The sequence below is a fragment of the Lynx canadensis genome, chromosome F1 (genome assembly GCF_007474595.2).
Source record: "Lynx canadensis isolate LIC74 chromosome F1, mLynCan4.pri.v2, whole genome shotgun sequence".
NCBI classification, from domain to species: Eukaryota; Metazoa; Chordata; class Mammalia; order Carnivora; family Felidae; genus Lynx; species Lynx canadensis.
The window spans coordinates 44247520-44264593 of NC_044319.2; the positions used below are offsets into that span (position 1 = coordinate 44247520).

The window sequence follows — 17074 nt, forward strand, 5'->3', positions numbered from 1 at the left end:
GTCATCTCCCTCATTCCCCTGCCTCCAGGCAAGACTGAGGACCCTTGGATTCATTCTCATTTTAGACAGGGATTGTTGATTCATTATTTAAGCACCTTCTGTGTGCCAGGCGTTGAATATACCAAGAGGGCAATGTTTTTATTCTTCCCAGGCGACTGGAAGAGAGATTTCTGCTCCTCTCCCATCTACCCCAGGCACTGCCAGGCTCTCAGGCTCTCAGGGTCCTTCCTGGATTCTGTTCTCAAGCCTTCTAGTATAGCAAAGGCCATTCTGTGGCCTGTCCCCCTTGGCTTTTTGTCTCTCTTATGTCTTACTCAATACCTTGTGTGCGTATGTGCGTGCGTGTGTGTGTGTGTGTGTGTGTGTGTGTGAGAGAGAGAAAGAGAGAGAGAGAGGCAGCGAGAGAAGGAATAAGCATGGGAATGAGAGGTGGCGGGCCGTCCCCAAGGCACTTCAAACAAGCTTAGGGACAGGAAGGTCACCCTCATTTCCAGACTAGCCCCCAAAACTGTGGCAATGAGGCTCCTTCCTCAGGCAGGCAGCTCCTCCGCTACCCCAGCCCCCCACCCCCCACCGGCCATGCCAACTGCCCCCTCACCCTTTCCTCTGTGCCGTTGGATTCTCCCATTGCCTGGTCCCTGTCTCCTGCCCACAGCATCCAGCAGATTCAGTGCTGTTTGGACAAGATGAACCTCATCTACAAACAGTTCAAGAAATCCAGAATGAGGCCAGGTGAGCCAAGGGGAGAGTGAACTCCTCCCTGCTCTCTCTCTTCTCTCCCATCTCTCCCTTCTTCCTTCCTTCCTTCCTTCCTTCCTTCCTTCCTTCCTTCCTTCCTTCCTTCCCTCTGCTTATCCGGCTCTCTCTCAATACAGCACCGGTGTTGCCGCTGGAGGCCCCTATGTGGATGGTGCATGTGAGGCCAGCTGGGGTGCAGCTGGTCTAGGCCGTGTCCCTCTGTGAACTGAGGGACGTGAAGCCTGTACCTATCGCCATGTAAGAGGCTTAGATGGCATGGGTGGGGGACTCAGCTGGCTGGAGCCTGGCTGCTATGGGAGAGGTGGCCTTTGAAAGAGACCCCTCACTTCTGCAGGGCACTTTACAGTTTAAGGAATGTTTCCCTACCTGCTGTGTCTTTGGCTCATTAAAACAGCCAGGTTTCCCAGATAAGGGAGGATCTGAAGAAATGTCATGTAGTCACTGGGCCAACTACTTAGCCTGTGTTATCTACTCATCTGCACAAAGACCCTCTGGATGGGGGCAGCTCATTTACAGGCTCAGGGATGGGCAGCTGCTTGCCCAAGATGACTGCCATCATGGGACAGGGTAGGATGGAACCTAGGGGAGGGTTGTGGACCTGGGGGCCTGGGAGACCTCAGTTGACTCTTGGGGTTAGGGGACTAACACACCAGGAGCCAACCCTCTCCCTCTCCACCCACGTAGCAAGCATCTCCCGATGTGTGAAGGCCTTGGTCTTGAGTGTCAAGTTCTCCTCCATCCCTAGAATTATCTAAAAAGCACTGACCCATAGAAATGTGATGCCAGCAACATACCTAACTTTGAGTTCTCTACGTGCCAGAATTTAAAAAGTAAAAACAAACAGGTGAAATTAATTTTCATGATATATTTTATTTAACCCAATGTGTCCAAATTGTCATTTCAGCATGTAATCAACATAAGCCAAATTGCTAAAAAAGATATTTTACCTCTTTTTTTTTTTTGGCACTTGCTAAGTCCTCACAATCCTGGTGTCTTTGACACTCACAGCACATCTCTGTTCAGAAGCTAATTTTTTGGCAGGTGAGCTGTCATCTCACCAAAGCCATAGAGCTGTGTTCCATGGGAAAACAATATTTTACACTGCTCCAGCTTTAAGATGTTGATTAATTGAATTAGTTACATTAAAATAAAATTCAGTTCCTCGGTTATACTAGCCACTCGGCAGGTGCTCAGTAACCACCTGTGTCTCGTGGCTGCCGACTCAGACATACAGATCCGGATGATCTTGTCTCCGTGGGAGCCTCAGTCCTGCCTCTGGGTCTGGCCGTGGAGGGGGTAGGGGAGCAGCACAGGAGATGGGGAAACTGAGACTCTCCTGTTCCTGACGCCTAGCTGGCCTCCTTGCTGTGATTTCAGGAGAACCTCGGAGGCTTTTCTGCCTTCGTCACTGGGATTCCATCATCCTAGCATCACTACCCTTCTGAGCACTTCGCTAGGCACCATTACTCTCCCCTAGTTATAGGTGAGGAAACCAAGACCCTGGGAGACTAAATAGCCCAAGCAATCCAGGTCTGGACACTTCTAACCACCCCGCTTTACAACCTCGAAGAGTTTTGTTTCCATGGGTCTGCAAGAGTCCTTTATGAAAATTAAAAATGAAAGGAAGAATAACCCTTGACTGCTACCCCCTGGAGTGTTGAAAGAGGCCATTCCGAAATATGCTGCCTGGTTTTGTCTCTCTCCTCACACCCGTCCTGGTGTTACAGACGATGGATGAGGAAGCCCACTCGATGAGATGAGGTCACTTGCCCACCACCTCCTGCTACCAGGAGGCTGGGCTGGGACGTGGAGCTGGGACTTCACAAGTGCTCAGAGAGCTGAGAGCAGGGCCCAGGACAAAGGGAGGGGGTTCTGCCATTAGGGAACCGGGAGGGGGCAGCAAGGCAAAACTCCCGCGTCAGGTCACCCCCAGGAGGCCCATTCCCTCGAAGCCCAGGAGGGGGCAGCATCTCCCTAGCGCGGTGAGCATTGGCAGGAGGTGGCCAAGGCGGCGAAAACCAGCTCTTCTGGCAAAAGTGGCTGGTCCAAGAAGGGGGCAGGTAGAGAATGAAGGCGAGGCACAGGGTGGTGGCCCGGCTTATCCGGCCCCTTGCTGCAGAGCCCAGCTGGCTCTGCCTGCAGCTCGAATGGTCAGGAATGGGGCCCACAGACTGCAGGCATCAGCCACTCCGGAGGGGTCTTGGATGACCTTGGAGGAGGAGCTGGGGCTGACCACGCGTCCTTCAAGGTCCTCATCCACCACATCCCGCCTGAAAGTATCCCCAAGTATCATCTCTCCACCCCCAGCCCCAGGAGCCTTACGGCAATTTCTCTGCAGCTTCATGCCTGCCCCTCCCCCCCCCCCCCCCCCCCACCCTTTCCTGGCTGTTTGTTTCACTCCTGACCTTTCTGGCTCCACTGAGCTCTTGAGGGCCCAGGCTGAGCTGCCTTCATCTTTGTAGTTGTCCCCAGACCCTTGTGGCATTCCGTTTCGTTGACTAATTAAACAGGCGACACCATTCCTGTCTGTTTCCCTCAGGCCTCGGCTACAACGAGGAGCAGATTCACAAGCTGGATAAGTGAGTGGCCCGTGCCCCTGGCAGGTGGGTGAGCGGGAGGGTGGGTGTCGCCGGGAGCGATACTCTGTCCCTGACCGGATGGGGTGGAGGGCTCTGATCCGGGCCGTAGCTTAGGCAGAAGAAAAGCGGGTAACTGTATGTGGGGGCAGGTTATCTGGGGTCAGGGGAGGGAGATCGTGTAGCTGACTCAGAGGGAGGTTTCCCTGAAGCAGTCTTGATGTAACTGGGTTTATTTCTAGTATGAACAAGACTGTTTGGAATATTTCCATTCCTAGTTGCCCTCACTGACTCCCCGCTTACCGCTTCCGGCTTCTGACCTCTGCCGGAGCGTTCCCTCACACTGCTCTCTGCTCCTCTGTATGCTGGACTCTCCTCTTGCAGGAGACCCTCCCTGACTTCAGTGGTTATTTGTAGACTTACTCCCCCAGCTCTACACCCGTCCCTAACCCTCACACACACACACACACACACACACACACGGTCTCTCAGTCTCTCCAGAACCATCTCGTCTCCCCTGTGAGGACTGAGCCTGTGAGCATGTGTGTTCTCTGAGGCCCCCTTGTCCTTCCCCCACATCTCTCTGTTGCTGGGTCGTGTGTTCCAGCCACTCCGATCTCCACAGTTCGTGTGTGCAAGCATCATTTCCTGCTTGTTGGGACAGGCAGCCCTGCCGTGGGCCTTGAGGCGGTGGACACTGAGGGATGCTGCCCTTGTGCACGGGTGCCTCTCGTTGCTTATCTCTGTGCCTGGGGGTCTCTCTGTCTTTTCAGGGTGAATTTCGGTCATTTAGCCAAAAGGCTCCTGCAGGTATTCCAGGAGAAGTGCGTGCAGAAGTACCAGACGTCTCTAGTCACGCACGGCAAGTGGATGAGGTAACAGTCGGACCCTCCCCACTGAGCTGAGCTCGTGGACCCCCAGGGCCCTTCTGAGCCTGGCCCTTCGGGCTTGCAGAGCCCTAACTGAGGGGAGGTGGGAGTAAAGGCACAAAGACCAGAACATGAGGGGTTTTTTTGTGCACCTGGGTGATTTCTGTACGTTAGCTTATTTAATCCCACAACATCTACCCTATGCAGTACACACGCTCACCCCACTTCACAGATGAGGAAACTGAGGCTCAGGGCACAGGTCTCATTCTCAATACCACACAGCTAGTAAGTAGCAAAGACTAGTCTGTGGGTATGACTGCCTGGAAACTCTGGCTTCTTTCCATGTTTCCAGGTGGTTGTGTTGGGAAGCCCCCCCTCTGGGGAGAAGTGGGATGCGGCCCTTGAATAGAACCCTCTCAGACGGCCCCCTGTAGGAGTTCTGGGTTTTCCCTTCTCGGATGAGTCCCTCCCTCCTTCCCCTGCCTGTGGGAATACCGGCCCCTCCTGAGAAGAGAGGGCAGGTTCCCAGGCCCGTATGACCTGTGGGCTTGTTATGGGGCTGACACCCATCCTCACATTAGAACACAGCTCCTCCTCCACCCCCCCACCCCACCCCACCCCACCCCACCCCAAATTCTGATTTAATTGGTCTGAGGTCAGGCTTGCAAGTCAGCACTTTAAAAGCGCCTCCAGGTAATTGTAATGTGTAGGCAGGGGTGAGAATCAACCCAAGGACAGGTTTATCTGTCCTTGGGTTGGTTTCCTTTTTGTGCAGTGGGGAAAATGGTCCTGCCCACTCCCTCCACTTAGAGAAAAAGAGAATTCGTAAAAGAGTCCTGACCTTGATTTGCTCTGGAAATGGGGCCGTTCCGTAGCAAGTGCCCTGGGGTGGGCTTCCTCTGTCTGTCTGGAGCCTGACCTGGCCCCGAGCTCGTCCTCACTGGCATGGTGGGCCCAGCCACATGTGGTTGTGCACTCCCGCCGTGGTTCTGCTCGGACCCTCAACAGTCTCAGTCAGAAGTGCCCTCCGTGACAGGTGAGGGCGCACCTGGCAAGAGGCAGTGAGGGGGGCAGATGCCAGGACCCATCATCTCCATCCTCCGCTGTCTGGAAAGCCTCTCCCCGTGTCTGTGTGGTGACCCAAAGGGCGGCTGGATGGGCCCCTGTCAGAACGAGCAAACCCAGCTCTGATTTCTTACCTGCTGTCTCCAGGGAGGTGCACGAGACCAGGATCCACTTGCGTATGGTCAGCTGTTCTGTGGCTGCCTTTAACACAGAAGCCCAGGGAGCCCAGGAGAGCCTCAGCAAGGTGCGAGATCTTCAGGGGGCACCGGGGCTGCCGAGAGGAAGCCAGGTCAATCCGGCACCCTGGGGCCACGGGGCCATTCCCCTGCCTTTGGGCAGGGCTGCCTTCAACCAAGCCCAAGCACTTTGTGGGGTTGGAGGTCTCTAACATACAAATGTGCCCTGAGGTGGGGACAGAGGGAAGGGAAGGCACTTCCTGGTGATCTGAGACTGAAGGTCACTGCACAGACAGCTTCCAGAACTCTGGACATTTTCCTCGGGCCCCGTGGAGCCAGGAAGTGTCCAGGCTACTCCTGAGAGAGGCCACGTGAACTCTCTGTGGTCTTTTAGTCTGCTCTCTGGGAAGAGACCCTCACACAGGCAGCTCTGGGAAGGCTGCTTCTCTGGTCCCCAGCCCGTGGCACCTGTAGCCAGCCTCATCCCTTCAGAGGCTGGCTGGGCTGCCCTGCCCCTTCTCTGGAGCTCCTGGCTTGGGCTGGGCCATGGCGTTGTGGGCTGGACCCAGAGGAGAACTGGACAGTCTGGACCGTTAAATCCAAGCACAGTCGAGGGAGGGTGGCTGTGTCAGCCGTGCTCCCAGGGTGGGAAGCAGGAGCTTGTGGGAAAGGCTTGGGCATTCTGGGTGCCCCAGGGATGCAGGCTGGGAGCCATTTTGTCACCCTTTTCTTACCCTTACTCACACCTCCCTTACAAAGAAACACACCTGCTGGCCCCCCCTCCTGACTAAAGTGTGGCTTTCCCTTCAGATCCTTGACCAGTTATCTCACCAGCTCCTTCAGGACAGAACAATGGGGGCTCAGGTCTCAGCACCCCCCACAGCTCCCCACCCCAGCCCTGCACTGACAGACCTGGTTCTGCAGTAAGTGCTGGAGAGAAGAGGGGAAGTGTGTGTGGAAGGGAATAGTGGGGGAGGGGTTCTGCCTCAGGCCTGGGAGGCAGGAATCAACAGAGTCTGGGTGGCGGGCTTCCTGGGGAAGGTGTCAGGCGGGCAGCTGGGCCTCAGCCACAGCCGCCTCTCTGCCCTCTGCCTTGGACAGCATGCAGGAGCTCTGCGAGGAGGTGAAGCTGCTGGCCTTCGACCTTCAGGACAACAACCGCATCATTGAAGGGTAAGGAGCTCCCAGTGTGTGTGGGGACGGGCAGCTTCTCAAGCCACCCTTGGGTCCCTGTGCCTGCCCATGCAGGTTTGATGACAGGTGTCCCTTTTCCAGTCACGTTGGAGCTTTGGCCTTGTCCTTAGGTGGGTCGCCATCTTTGTGAGGTGTAGGCTTTCACTAGAGTCTTGAGGACGTGAGCCTCAATCAAGTCAGACAGGGGGACTCGGAAGCACGTGCGTTTGTGGCCACATCCTGCTCCCTGAGAATGTGGACTCTGCCTGATGCCTGCCCCAGACTGAGCCCTTCAGCCTCCACAACCATCCATAGAGTCCTGCTGTCCATGTCCCACACCAGGAAACCGCAGCACAGAACGTGGGTTAACTGCCCGAGGCCTTTCTCCGGCCCTGTCGGGCTCCGTCTTTGTGCACATGTTCCCAGGGACGCCAGGCTGCGGGCCCAGCCTCAGAGACTCTGGATCACCTCCTGTTAGGGTCCCCTCCCCAGGGTGGGGGGCAAGGTGAACCACAGGGGGTGCAGCAGGGCTCAGACTTTTGGGTATTTTGCACCAGTGACATTCACAAAAGAGAGCTGGGGAATAACAGACTGACCAACTTCTCACATATCCAAGTAAGCGCATTTGAAAGGGAAAAAGCCCTGCCATCTAGTAGTCCTGCTTGTATAAAGCACATTTTTAATACCAAGGAGAAGGGGGGACCTAATCTCGGCATCGAGGATGGTCCTTGCCCTGAAGGTCAGAGTGCCTGTTTACATACATACACACTTGTGCATGTGCGCGCACACCCCACACCCTTCCCATCAGCCTAGTCTGTCGCTTCCCCACGGGACAACTGGGGCGCAGCGGAAAGAATCTGCAGAAATTCCAACAGGACCTGACTCCTGGCTGCTCTGTACAAAGTGCATGAACCTGGGAGATTTGTCCTGCTTTCAGCTTCGGTTCCCTCCCCTGTGAAATAGGAATGAATGGTGCCCCTCCCTGGTGGTGGCCTAAGCAGGATGAGAGACACCATGTGCTGGGGAGGAGGGGCACAGAGGAAAGGGCTCACTAAATGGCAAGTGTTGGGCGCTGGGGAGCCAGGAGCAGAACTTGCGGTTTTCCCGACTTTCAGGGTCCTTGGGCTGAGGAGGGAGCTCCTCCCTGACCCATCCCAGCGAGGGGAGAATCCATCCTCTTAAACCCCTGCAAGGAGGGGGGGTGGGGCGGAATTCTTTCCCAAGCGGCCCTCGTGGGCAGGAAGTTCCAATTTTAGTGTTGACATAAATTTTTCTTGCTGTGATATGGAGTTTATTTACAGATAACTCAAAACTTTAGTGAATTTTCACTTCCTTATGCAGAGCTGTAGCCAAAGAGCCTACAGAAACAACTTGAATTCCTCTCCCCACCTCAGCTGCTCCTGACCTTTGGCCACACTGGATTCACCAGGGGAGCTTTGAAGAGAGTGGCTCCCAGGTCTTGCCTCCAGAGACTCTGGTGCCGCAGGAGGTTGGGGATTTTATAAACTCCCCAGGGGATTCTAAAGTGTAGTCAGGGATGAGGACCAGAGTTGGGGGTCAAAGACACGACGAGGGGACAGCTCAGGATAAAATGGCTGGGTGTTCCTGAAAGTTGAGTGTGTTGGGTCCCGGGTTACAGGCTGCAGGCTTCTCTGCCTAGGTGGGGGAAGCTAACTGGTAGCTTTCCTTACAGGTTAAGTAGGCCCCCGTCGGCCCCTGACTCCTGAGGTCCGAGCTCCATGGGGTGCACGACATCCTGAAGCATTAGAATCATTCAAAGCCCACTCTCCTGCCTGCAGTGCGGGACCTAACACAGGATGATGTCTGGTCCCATCTCATCAGCCTACCTCTCTCCCGGCCAACAGCTGGGAGATGTCACCAGCATTACCTTCCACTGCCTCTCTGCCGGAAGCAGCACAGTAGGACCTGGGGTGCCAGGCCATCTCCATCAGGCCCCACTGCCTGGGCTGAACTTTGTGTCTCTCTGACACAGGCTCAGGTACGGCTCCTCCGTCTCCTGGGCCTGTGTGGCTAAAGCTGGCAGGCCGCCTGGGGGGAGAAGAGACTCAGATCACTCCCATCGATCTGCCCACCCACCTCTTCTGGTTTACGGGGCTTCACTTCTCAGGGAACAGAAGAGGAGGCCTCCAGGGGTTCCCCTAGGATGCTAGGTCAAGCGACCTAATTTCAGTCTTCCTTCCTCTTAAGGGGTTTCCCAGGGAACATACAACCCTCCCCCCTCCTACGATTTCTGGGGCTCCCCACCCTCAGCCCCAGGCATTCCAGAGCCTGATTTTGCCTCTACTCTTGGTCTGGCAGAGCCTGGCAGGGTTGAGAAAATGGGTGGTCAAGGCCAGGTGCTAGGTCCCCGGGGACCCTTGCCCTCCTCATTCTGCCCGAGGCACTGCCGGGCTCTGGGAGACGCAGCCAGCCACTGTCAACAGTGAGCACAGGCCCGTAAGCCCAGTGCCCAAAGGAGATAAGAGGCCTGCACCTTGAAGAAGTGGAATAAATGTGGCGTGGCCTTCTTTTTCTCTACTTCTGAGTGGCTCTCGCTGGGCTGTGTCTGTGAGGCAGGGGAAGGCTCTTGGCTATGTGTGTGCTTGACATCCCAGCAGGCGGTGGGTGGGGATCTGTGAGGACAAGGACTGGGAAATGGAGGCGGGACTGGTCACTTCCTGATCCCTGCCTTTCCCCTAAATGGGCCCTAATTTTAGGGAAAAGTCCGAGGAAGATGGCATCCTGCTGGGAGGGCTTGCCTGCCCATTCCTTCTCCTGCCCCCAGTCATTTGGGGGGGGGGGACTTATAGGGGGCCTGGGACTTGGGGAGAAAGGATATCTCTCTCCCCCACCAACTCAAATCCACCATCTAAGTGCCTACTCCTCCCCCACCCCCATTCCCCACCACTGTTCAAAACCTAGGCTGTGTCCTAAATATCGAGCTTAAGCACTTCTGTGGACCATTTTGAGTATTCCCTCATTTTGCCTAGAAGCTAGAATGGTGCCTGGGCACTCAGACTTGTACAAACGCAGTCTTTCCCCGCACTACATCCAGCCTTCCCTTAAGCAGAACTCGGCTACCCACCTAGCCTAGGGGGTGGGGGAGAACGCAGTCAAGTAGCCCCATGAGGGGAGGGAGATGCGTGGGAGGCTCCATTTGTGCATGAAGCATGAAAACAACACTATGCTTGACTCTAGATCACCCCAGAAATCTTTCCTGCCCGTCTTCACGAAACCTCCATGTCCTCAGAGGCTACCCTGCCTAATGACCCAGCAGGGCAGAAGTGAGGAGACCTGGGTCCTGCATTCTGATACCGTCCATGCTGCTTCTCTATGGAAAAGACCAGCACCCTCTAAAGACCCAGGGGAGGGGCACCGAGGGGCTGCTTGCCTCAGGCCTAAGTGGCTTCACGTATGCCATTCGGGGGGGTGGCGTCCATGGGGTCATCTATACCCAATGGGCTCAGAGTCTGGGGCCCCTGGAACCAGCTGCTGCCTCTCCACGGCCCTGGGCCCTGGGCACGCCTGGTCTGCTCTGCCTGCGTGAAGTTCAGGCTGACACTTCTGGCTCATCAACGGCCTTGTAGGGAAGTCCCAGCATGGATTTTCCCTGGCAGCTGTGGCTGCCTCTGGATCACATATGCTTGGTGGAGCTCAGCAGAAGAGCCAGGGGATCCCTGAAAGCCAAGTGTGGATTTTTGAGACATGATATGATCCAGGCTCTGTGATCTCATGAGCAGAGCCCAGCAGAGGACATGCTCAAAGGCTCCAGTCTGTTCCTGTGCTGGGACGTGGACGCCTCCCCTGATTTAAAATCCTGCAGAACTTCTGATTCTGTGCGAGGAACTGGACCAAGGCCCAGATTCAGAATGGTGTAAGATCCTCAGGTGTCTGAAGACCTCTTAAACTCCCCTTTCTGTCCTCTGTAGTGATTCCTAACACGACACTTAAAATGAGCCCACTCGGTTCCTCAGGCATGAACCGAACACCCCGTACTGTGCCAGGCCCGGTTATGGGTACCAAAACCACACAGGTGACTACGATGCCTCACCTGCTCCCGGAGGAGTTCACCTTGATGGGGGAGGCATCTCAGTATCATGAGGAGAGTAGGAACACACAGCTCAAGTGTGGCATTACGTCACCGTCATCACAGGGGACCGCGGTTAGGTCAGGGAAGGACTCAGGCGGCAGTGGACTCCGGTGAGGTCTTGGCAGGTGAGTGGAGTTACCTAGCAAAGAAGGCATGACAGGCGTCCCTGGCAGTGGGAACAGCACAGCCACGGCATGGAAAGAACTGTAAGAATGTGTGTCACTGTGGAGTAAGCTGAAGTGGGAAGTCAGTGTTGAGGAAAGAGGGTAGCCAGACCCAAAAGGTCCTGTAGGCCACACTAGGGAATTTGAGCTTTACCTCAGGGAAGCATAGAAACAGGTTTAAAGCCAAGGCCAACTGGTATTTTAAAGATATGACTCTTTGGTGTCGCTGTGGAGGGTGTATTGAAACACCGTGCCTTGGTCTCATTTGTAAAGTGGTGATGACATCTTTCAAAGTTACAGGTAGGAATAGATCAGATATTTCCACAAAGTGCCTGAAACACATGTTAATTCTCTGCATACCCCCTGCCCCTCCCTTGGCTGTGAAGATCTTGTGCAGGGTAGATCAAGAAACAGATGCTCTTGGGGCGCCTGGGCGGCTTAGTCAGCGAAGCATCTGACTCGTGATCTCTGCTCAGGTCATGATCTGATGGTTCGTGAGTTCAAGCCCCACATCAGGGTCTGTCCCGATGGCATGGAGCCTGCTTGGGATTCTGTCTTTCCTTCTCTCTGCCCCTTCCCCACTTGTGTGTGCACTCACATTCTCTCTCTCTCTCTCTCTCTTTCTCTCTCTCTCTCTCAAAATAAATAAATAGACTTAAGAAAAAAAGAAATAGAAGCTCTTGTGTCAGATAAGTTCAGTCAGTGGCTCAGTTCGGTCACAAATATCTGGAAAGAATCCACATGGCATTCAGATTTATGGCGAGCATCCTCTTAAAATAGGCTAGTCCATATTAAAAGTGGGCCTAACTAGGAGGATGTGGGGGCACATCTGGGCTCCCCATGCGGTTAGTGCAGCCCACTCTGGAGGGCCTGGTGCCTCTTTCAGTGCCCAGAGCTACAGGCCTGTAGTCTCTGTGTTTCAGAATCTGCTCAATTTCCTCTTCATAGGCTGGTGTCCGGGTTCAAAACAGATTCTGGGACCCCGCCCACATGATTCCAATCAGTAAGGGTGTAGCCCAGGAACCTGCAATGTGGATGAGCTTCCCTGGTGATTCTTTTTTTTTTTTTTTTTAATTTTTTAAAAATGTTTTTATTGGGGCGCCTGGGTGGCGCAGTCGGTTAAGCGTCCGACTTCAGCCAGGTCACGATCTCGCGGTCCGTGAGTTCGAGCCCCGCGTCGGGCTCTGGGCTGATGGCTCAGAGCCTGGAGCCTGTTTCCGATTCTGTGTCTCCCTCTCTCTCTGCCCTTCCCCCGTTCATGCTCTGTCTCTCTCTGTCCCAAAAATAAATAAACGTTGAAAAAAATTAAAAAAAAATGTTTTTATTTATTTTTGAGAGATCATGAGCAGGGGAGGGGCAGAGAGAGAGGGAGACACAGAATCCGAAGCAGGCTCCAGGCTCTGAGTTGTCAGTACAAATCCCCAGGTGGGGCTCAAACTCACAGATCATGAGATCATGACCTGAGCTGAAGTCGGATGCTTAACCAACTGAGCCACGCAGGTGCCCCTTTCCTGGTGATTCTTAAGCTAAAGTTTGAGAACACTGAGGCAGAGTTTGCAAACGACCTGCAGAGGACATGTGAACGCCCCAGCACAGGCCAATGGGCAGTGGGCAGTATACGCCTGACCAAGCACCGCCCCCCCCCCAACAGCTGAGGTCAGGGAGGCTAGGCTAGGGGACAGGACAGATCCCCACAAGGACCTGGCCACTCTCCCACTGCACCCACCGTTTGCTTTCTCGGGCCTATCTCGCTTCAGCAGGGGGAGCCTCTGCTACAATTAGTCATGTGGGAGTCACTTCCAGGATGCTTCAGTGATTTTGTAAAAGGTGGAATCCTGGCTTCTTTTCCTTTCATCTCACAGAGAATCCTTAGCCAAGTGATGCCAACGGGAGGTGGTAAGGAATGGGCCAGGATGGCCTGAAGGAGCTTCAGACTATTTCCCTTGGAAGCTCTGAGTAACAGCAGTTACTTCAAGCAGCTGGGCCCTTTCCCAGTGCCCTCTGTAGAGAGACGGGGGTGTGTGGGGGAGACAAGAGATGGGAGTAAGGACAGGAGAGAGGGTGGGAGGCAGGAGAGAGAGGAAGGGAGTGATCAAGAGATGGACAGGCAAAGGGTAATGGAGAAGGAGGGCGGAGGGGGAACAGAAATGAGAGGACCGAGACCCAGAAGAGACAATTGTGTGTGTGTGTGTGTGTGTGTGTGTGTGTGCGCGCGCATGTGTGGTGGGTTGGGTGGGAGCAGGAAGAGCCGGGAAGACCATCCCGGCCACTGTGCTTGTGCTGGTCTGTCACAATCTTCGTCCCTGGCTTCCTGCCACAGCAATGGGCCCAGAGCTGACTTTGTGCTGGAATATAAGTGGCTGTGGCTTGGAGCCTCCTCTCTGGCTGAGGGGGAGAAGCTGCAGACAGATCTGCCTGGAATATCGGAGTTTTTCCAACACAGAAAGAAGAAACACACACACACACACACACACACACACACACACACACACACCAGTCTTATCATTATCATAAGCCTGGTGGAGTGACTTGGGTGGAAAAATCCCATAATTGAGATGCAGACTGAGGAGGTATCACTAAACTGTTGGCAAACAAGCCCCACCCACCACCCCACCCTACAGGGTGACACCTTTTCAGGAGCCCTCAGATTCTTGCTCACGTTCGAACCCTGGTTTGCCCTCTTGTCCCAAGTACTGTCAAGGACCCAGATGATCCCTGTGGGAGCACTGGGGGTTGGTGACACAAAGAAAGCCCATCCTCCTGAAGTGGGGAAGACATCCTCCTAGCCTTCAGCCCTGGCCATGGAGGCAAGAAATCCACCCCAGTGACCATCAACTTTGGAGGAGTTCATGAGTCTTAAATAGAGTTCCCAACACCACTGTCACATCTATCCCGCCCAGCAGGTCACTGGGTGCCTTCTATTCTCCCTGGGCCAGGTAGTTCTTTGTCTCTCCTCCCTGGGTGCAGGGACCATGGCTTAAAGGTTGTTAAGAAATGAGTTGGTAGCTGACAATTGAGTTCATTTCATTAAAAAAAAAAAAATATATATATATATATATATATATATATATATTTTAATTTTAGAGAGAGGAAGAGAGTGCAAGCAGGGGAGAGGGACAGAAGGAGAGGCGGGGGGGTCTTAAGCAGGCTCCATACTCAGCGCCAAGCTTGATCCCACAACACTGAGATAATGACCTGAGCCAAAATCAAGACTTGATGCCCAACCGACTGAGCCACCCAGGTGCCCCCTCCCAATTCTGAGCACATGATAGGATTGCACCTCCTGCTCCCACTGTGTAGGATAGTCTGGATATGTAGGAACTTCCAGGCTCTCTTGGTTTCCCTCTGGCATGGTGACTGGCAACATCAGATGTGGTGGCTGGGATCCATCAGCCTGGGTCCCCGAGTGGCTTTGAAGAACAGACTCTCCATGCCAACCAGCAAAGGGCATGTAATATGAGAGAGAAGTTTCTGGTTTAAAGGCACCGAGATTTGCAGGATGTTTATTACTGCAGCATAACCTAACCTGTCCTGACTGGTCCGGCGAGGCTGTGCAAACAGTTGCACTGTCAGAATCACTGGGAGGTCCCCTCAATGCTTCGGGGATTTCAGCGACTTCAAATGCTTCAAAGCCAAACAAAACCAAAAACTTCCCCTTCAGAAAGTCAGGACCCATCCTGTTCTTCCCCTTTCCTTCCTACTAAGAAACTCGGTAGAGGGTTGGGAGGACAGCCCTGAAGCAATTCACCCAGTGGGGGAGCCAGCACACTCTCTGACCACCTCCGCAGTGACTTCACACACTGACCACACACTTGAGCTACTGTCAGGATCCTTCCCCTTGGTCAAAAATAAAAACAGCACACCTACTCTTCTGGGGGTGAGTCACAAACAGAAAAAAGTCAATGGCTCTGAGACAAGAGGATCTGCTAACATGGGAAAAACTCCCAGGGGAGGTGTCTCAGCAGATGCTGTGGTCCTACCCGGGTAGCTGGCATGACCAAAGACCGGTCCAAACAGTTCTGAACCTCAAGCATCAGCCACTACAGTACATCGGTCATGGTCCTGACCCTACAACGAGACTAGAGTTTATTTAGTACTTCCTCCCTGGGGAAGGAGGACTGACTTGTGAGAGAGAGAGAGAGAGAGAAAGAGAGAGACAGAGACAGAGACAGAGAGAGGGAGTTGTGGGACGGGCTGGGCTGGGCAAGATGGCATCAGAGGAGGCGAGTCCCAGCCAGGGAGCCTCCAGCTGGGGCTCTGGGGAGGCAACTACTTCTCCCAGCCTCAATTCTTGGCTCAGGGAGATGAACCTTAAGATAAACTTGATAAACTTTTTGGGTTGATTACATGAGGTTATGTTATCTCCGTTTTCATCTCCGTTCCCATCCCAGAAGCCAAATGCAGGGCTCTGGCCCTGCACAACGACCTCCCCCATTCAGGGCTGAGAGCAGTCACCACCATTCTTCCAAATCAGAGCTGCATCAGGAAAGGAAGCCCAGATCATTTTTGTGCGCAGCTCAGGCAACTGGGAAGGGGTTTATGTCCGGTGATTCTAGACACCCATCCCATGAGCCTCTCCATCCAGGGGATCTGGGACGGGCTGCCCAAACCCATGCCTGGAAAGGGGGTGGGGAGTGCAATGGAGGGCAGAGATGGTGACTGTTGGCAATTATTTCACAAGCGGCATTTCAGAACTGGCCTTCCAAATGATGTACTCATTACCAGGTCCCTTCTTGCCACAGCAAGCTGTCAACCAGAGCTCAAGCTGGGTGCACGCCCTGGACCTCACCCAGCTCACTGCCTCGGAGACAGTGATCTCCTCCAACAACTCTCAAGTCCGTGGAGATGGATGGATAACAAAGGGTGGATATGAGCAGATATTTACGTGCAATACAGGTTTCTGAAACAACTCTGAGAAAACTATTTGCAGAAAAAGTGGGAGAAGGGGGAGAAAGAGACCAAAAAGGCAAATTGTACTTTTCTTTGCAAATATTCAGCAGAAAGCATTCAGGGATAGCCCTCCTGCCGCCCCGCCTATGGAGTTTTTCTCAGTTGTGTCCACTGAAGTTCACCTGCCCTGTGGGGAAAAGAACAGAGAAGCCCACCTTATCAGCACCTTGGATCTAGAGTACTGGAGTCCTTGGACCACTGGCAGCTACACCACCTAGGGATTTGTTAAAAATGCAAAATCTCGGGGCGCCTGGGTAGCCCAGTCAGTTGAGTGTCCAACTCTTGGTTCTGGCTCAGGTCATGATCTCACAGTTCAAGCCCTGCATCGGGCTCTGCACTGACAGTGTGGAATCTGCTTGGGATTCTCTCTCTCCCTTCCCTGCACACACACTCTCTCTCTCTCTCAAAAAATAATTAAAATTAAAAAAGGCAAAATCTCACACCTCAGCCCTAAACTCATATTGATCAGAAACTCTGGGGGTGGAGCCCAGTAATCTGTGATTTAACAAGCCCTCCAAGTAAATGTGATGCACACCAAAGTTTGAAAAGCACTGAAGGTAGAGAAAGCAAGGTTCAGACAGGGGAGGGGAGAGGTGGGAGAGGGGAGCGGATGGTGCACATTCTCTCCTCTCCTCTCTCTCCTCTCTCCTGTCATGGGTCAAAGGCTGGGAATTCCCTGGCTGCTAGACTCCTGAAATTTTAGGAATTACCTAAAAATTACCTTCAAAGGGAAACTAAAAGCAAAAGTGAAGATTCCCCTATCAGACACTAGGGGGAGTCCCATCTCTGGCTTGGGAAGAACAAGTCTGAGGTCTTTAGGAATTTAGACTATTTGCAAAGTCGGTTGCTGGTGACCTCTGCTAAATCAACCAAACTGAACCCCAAGTTTTAAAAGGACAGGCAGTGGTCACCGCATCAGAGCCGTGGATCGCAAAAGCATTTACCTGTCTTCCCACTCCCAGACTAATTTACGGGTAATAAATAAATAAATAAATAAATAAATAGACAAAAGTACAGAGGCTGGAGAGGGCCCGGGGTCGTGCAGCTGGCGGGTTCAAAGATCCAGCAGTCCTGTTCGCGCCCGCGAGAGACGATCAGGACAGGATACGTAATTTGTGGGACCTAGCGTACGAAGAAACTGCCGGGCCCTTGCTCAAAAAGTATTAAGACTTTGAAGACGGTGAAATCGGAGCGTTCAAATGGAAGGGACAGAGGAGGTTATGAAGCCTGGTCTGGCGCCAGCACAAAAGGA

At 53.6% G+C, this 17074-nt stretch overlaps 1 protein-coding gene across 8 annotated transcripts in view; it reads left to right on the forward strand.

Moving 5' to 3' along the window:
- The window catches only part of IKBKE (inhibitor of nuclear factor kappa B kinase subunit epsilon), a 29762-nt gene extending 19112 nt beyond the window's left edge, over positions 1-10650 (forward strand). For 6 of the 8 annotated variants that reach the window (XM_030302931.1, XM_030302934.1, XM_030302932.1 and 3 more), the window contains 7 exons: positions 656-732; positions 3299-3338; positions 4109-4210; positions 5417-5513; positions 6256-6368; positions 6547-6618; positions 8312-9156. In XM_030302931.1, coding sequence (XP_030158791.1) covers positions 656-732; positions 3299-3338; positions 4109-4210; positions 5417-5513; positions 6256-6368; positions 6547-6618; positions 8312-8345 — 535 coding nt within the window. In that variant the 3' untranslated portion in view covers positions 8346-9156. Of the gene's footprint in view, positions 1-655; positions 733-3298; positions 3339-4108; positions 4211-5416; positions 5514-6255; positions 6369-6546; positions 6619-8311; positions 9157-9816 lie in introns of those variants that run through there. The other 2 variants (XR_003965992.1, XM_030302936.1) reach the window with 2 other exon arrangements.
- The last annotated feature ends 6424 nt before the right edge of the window (positions 10651-17074 follow it).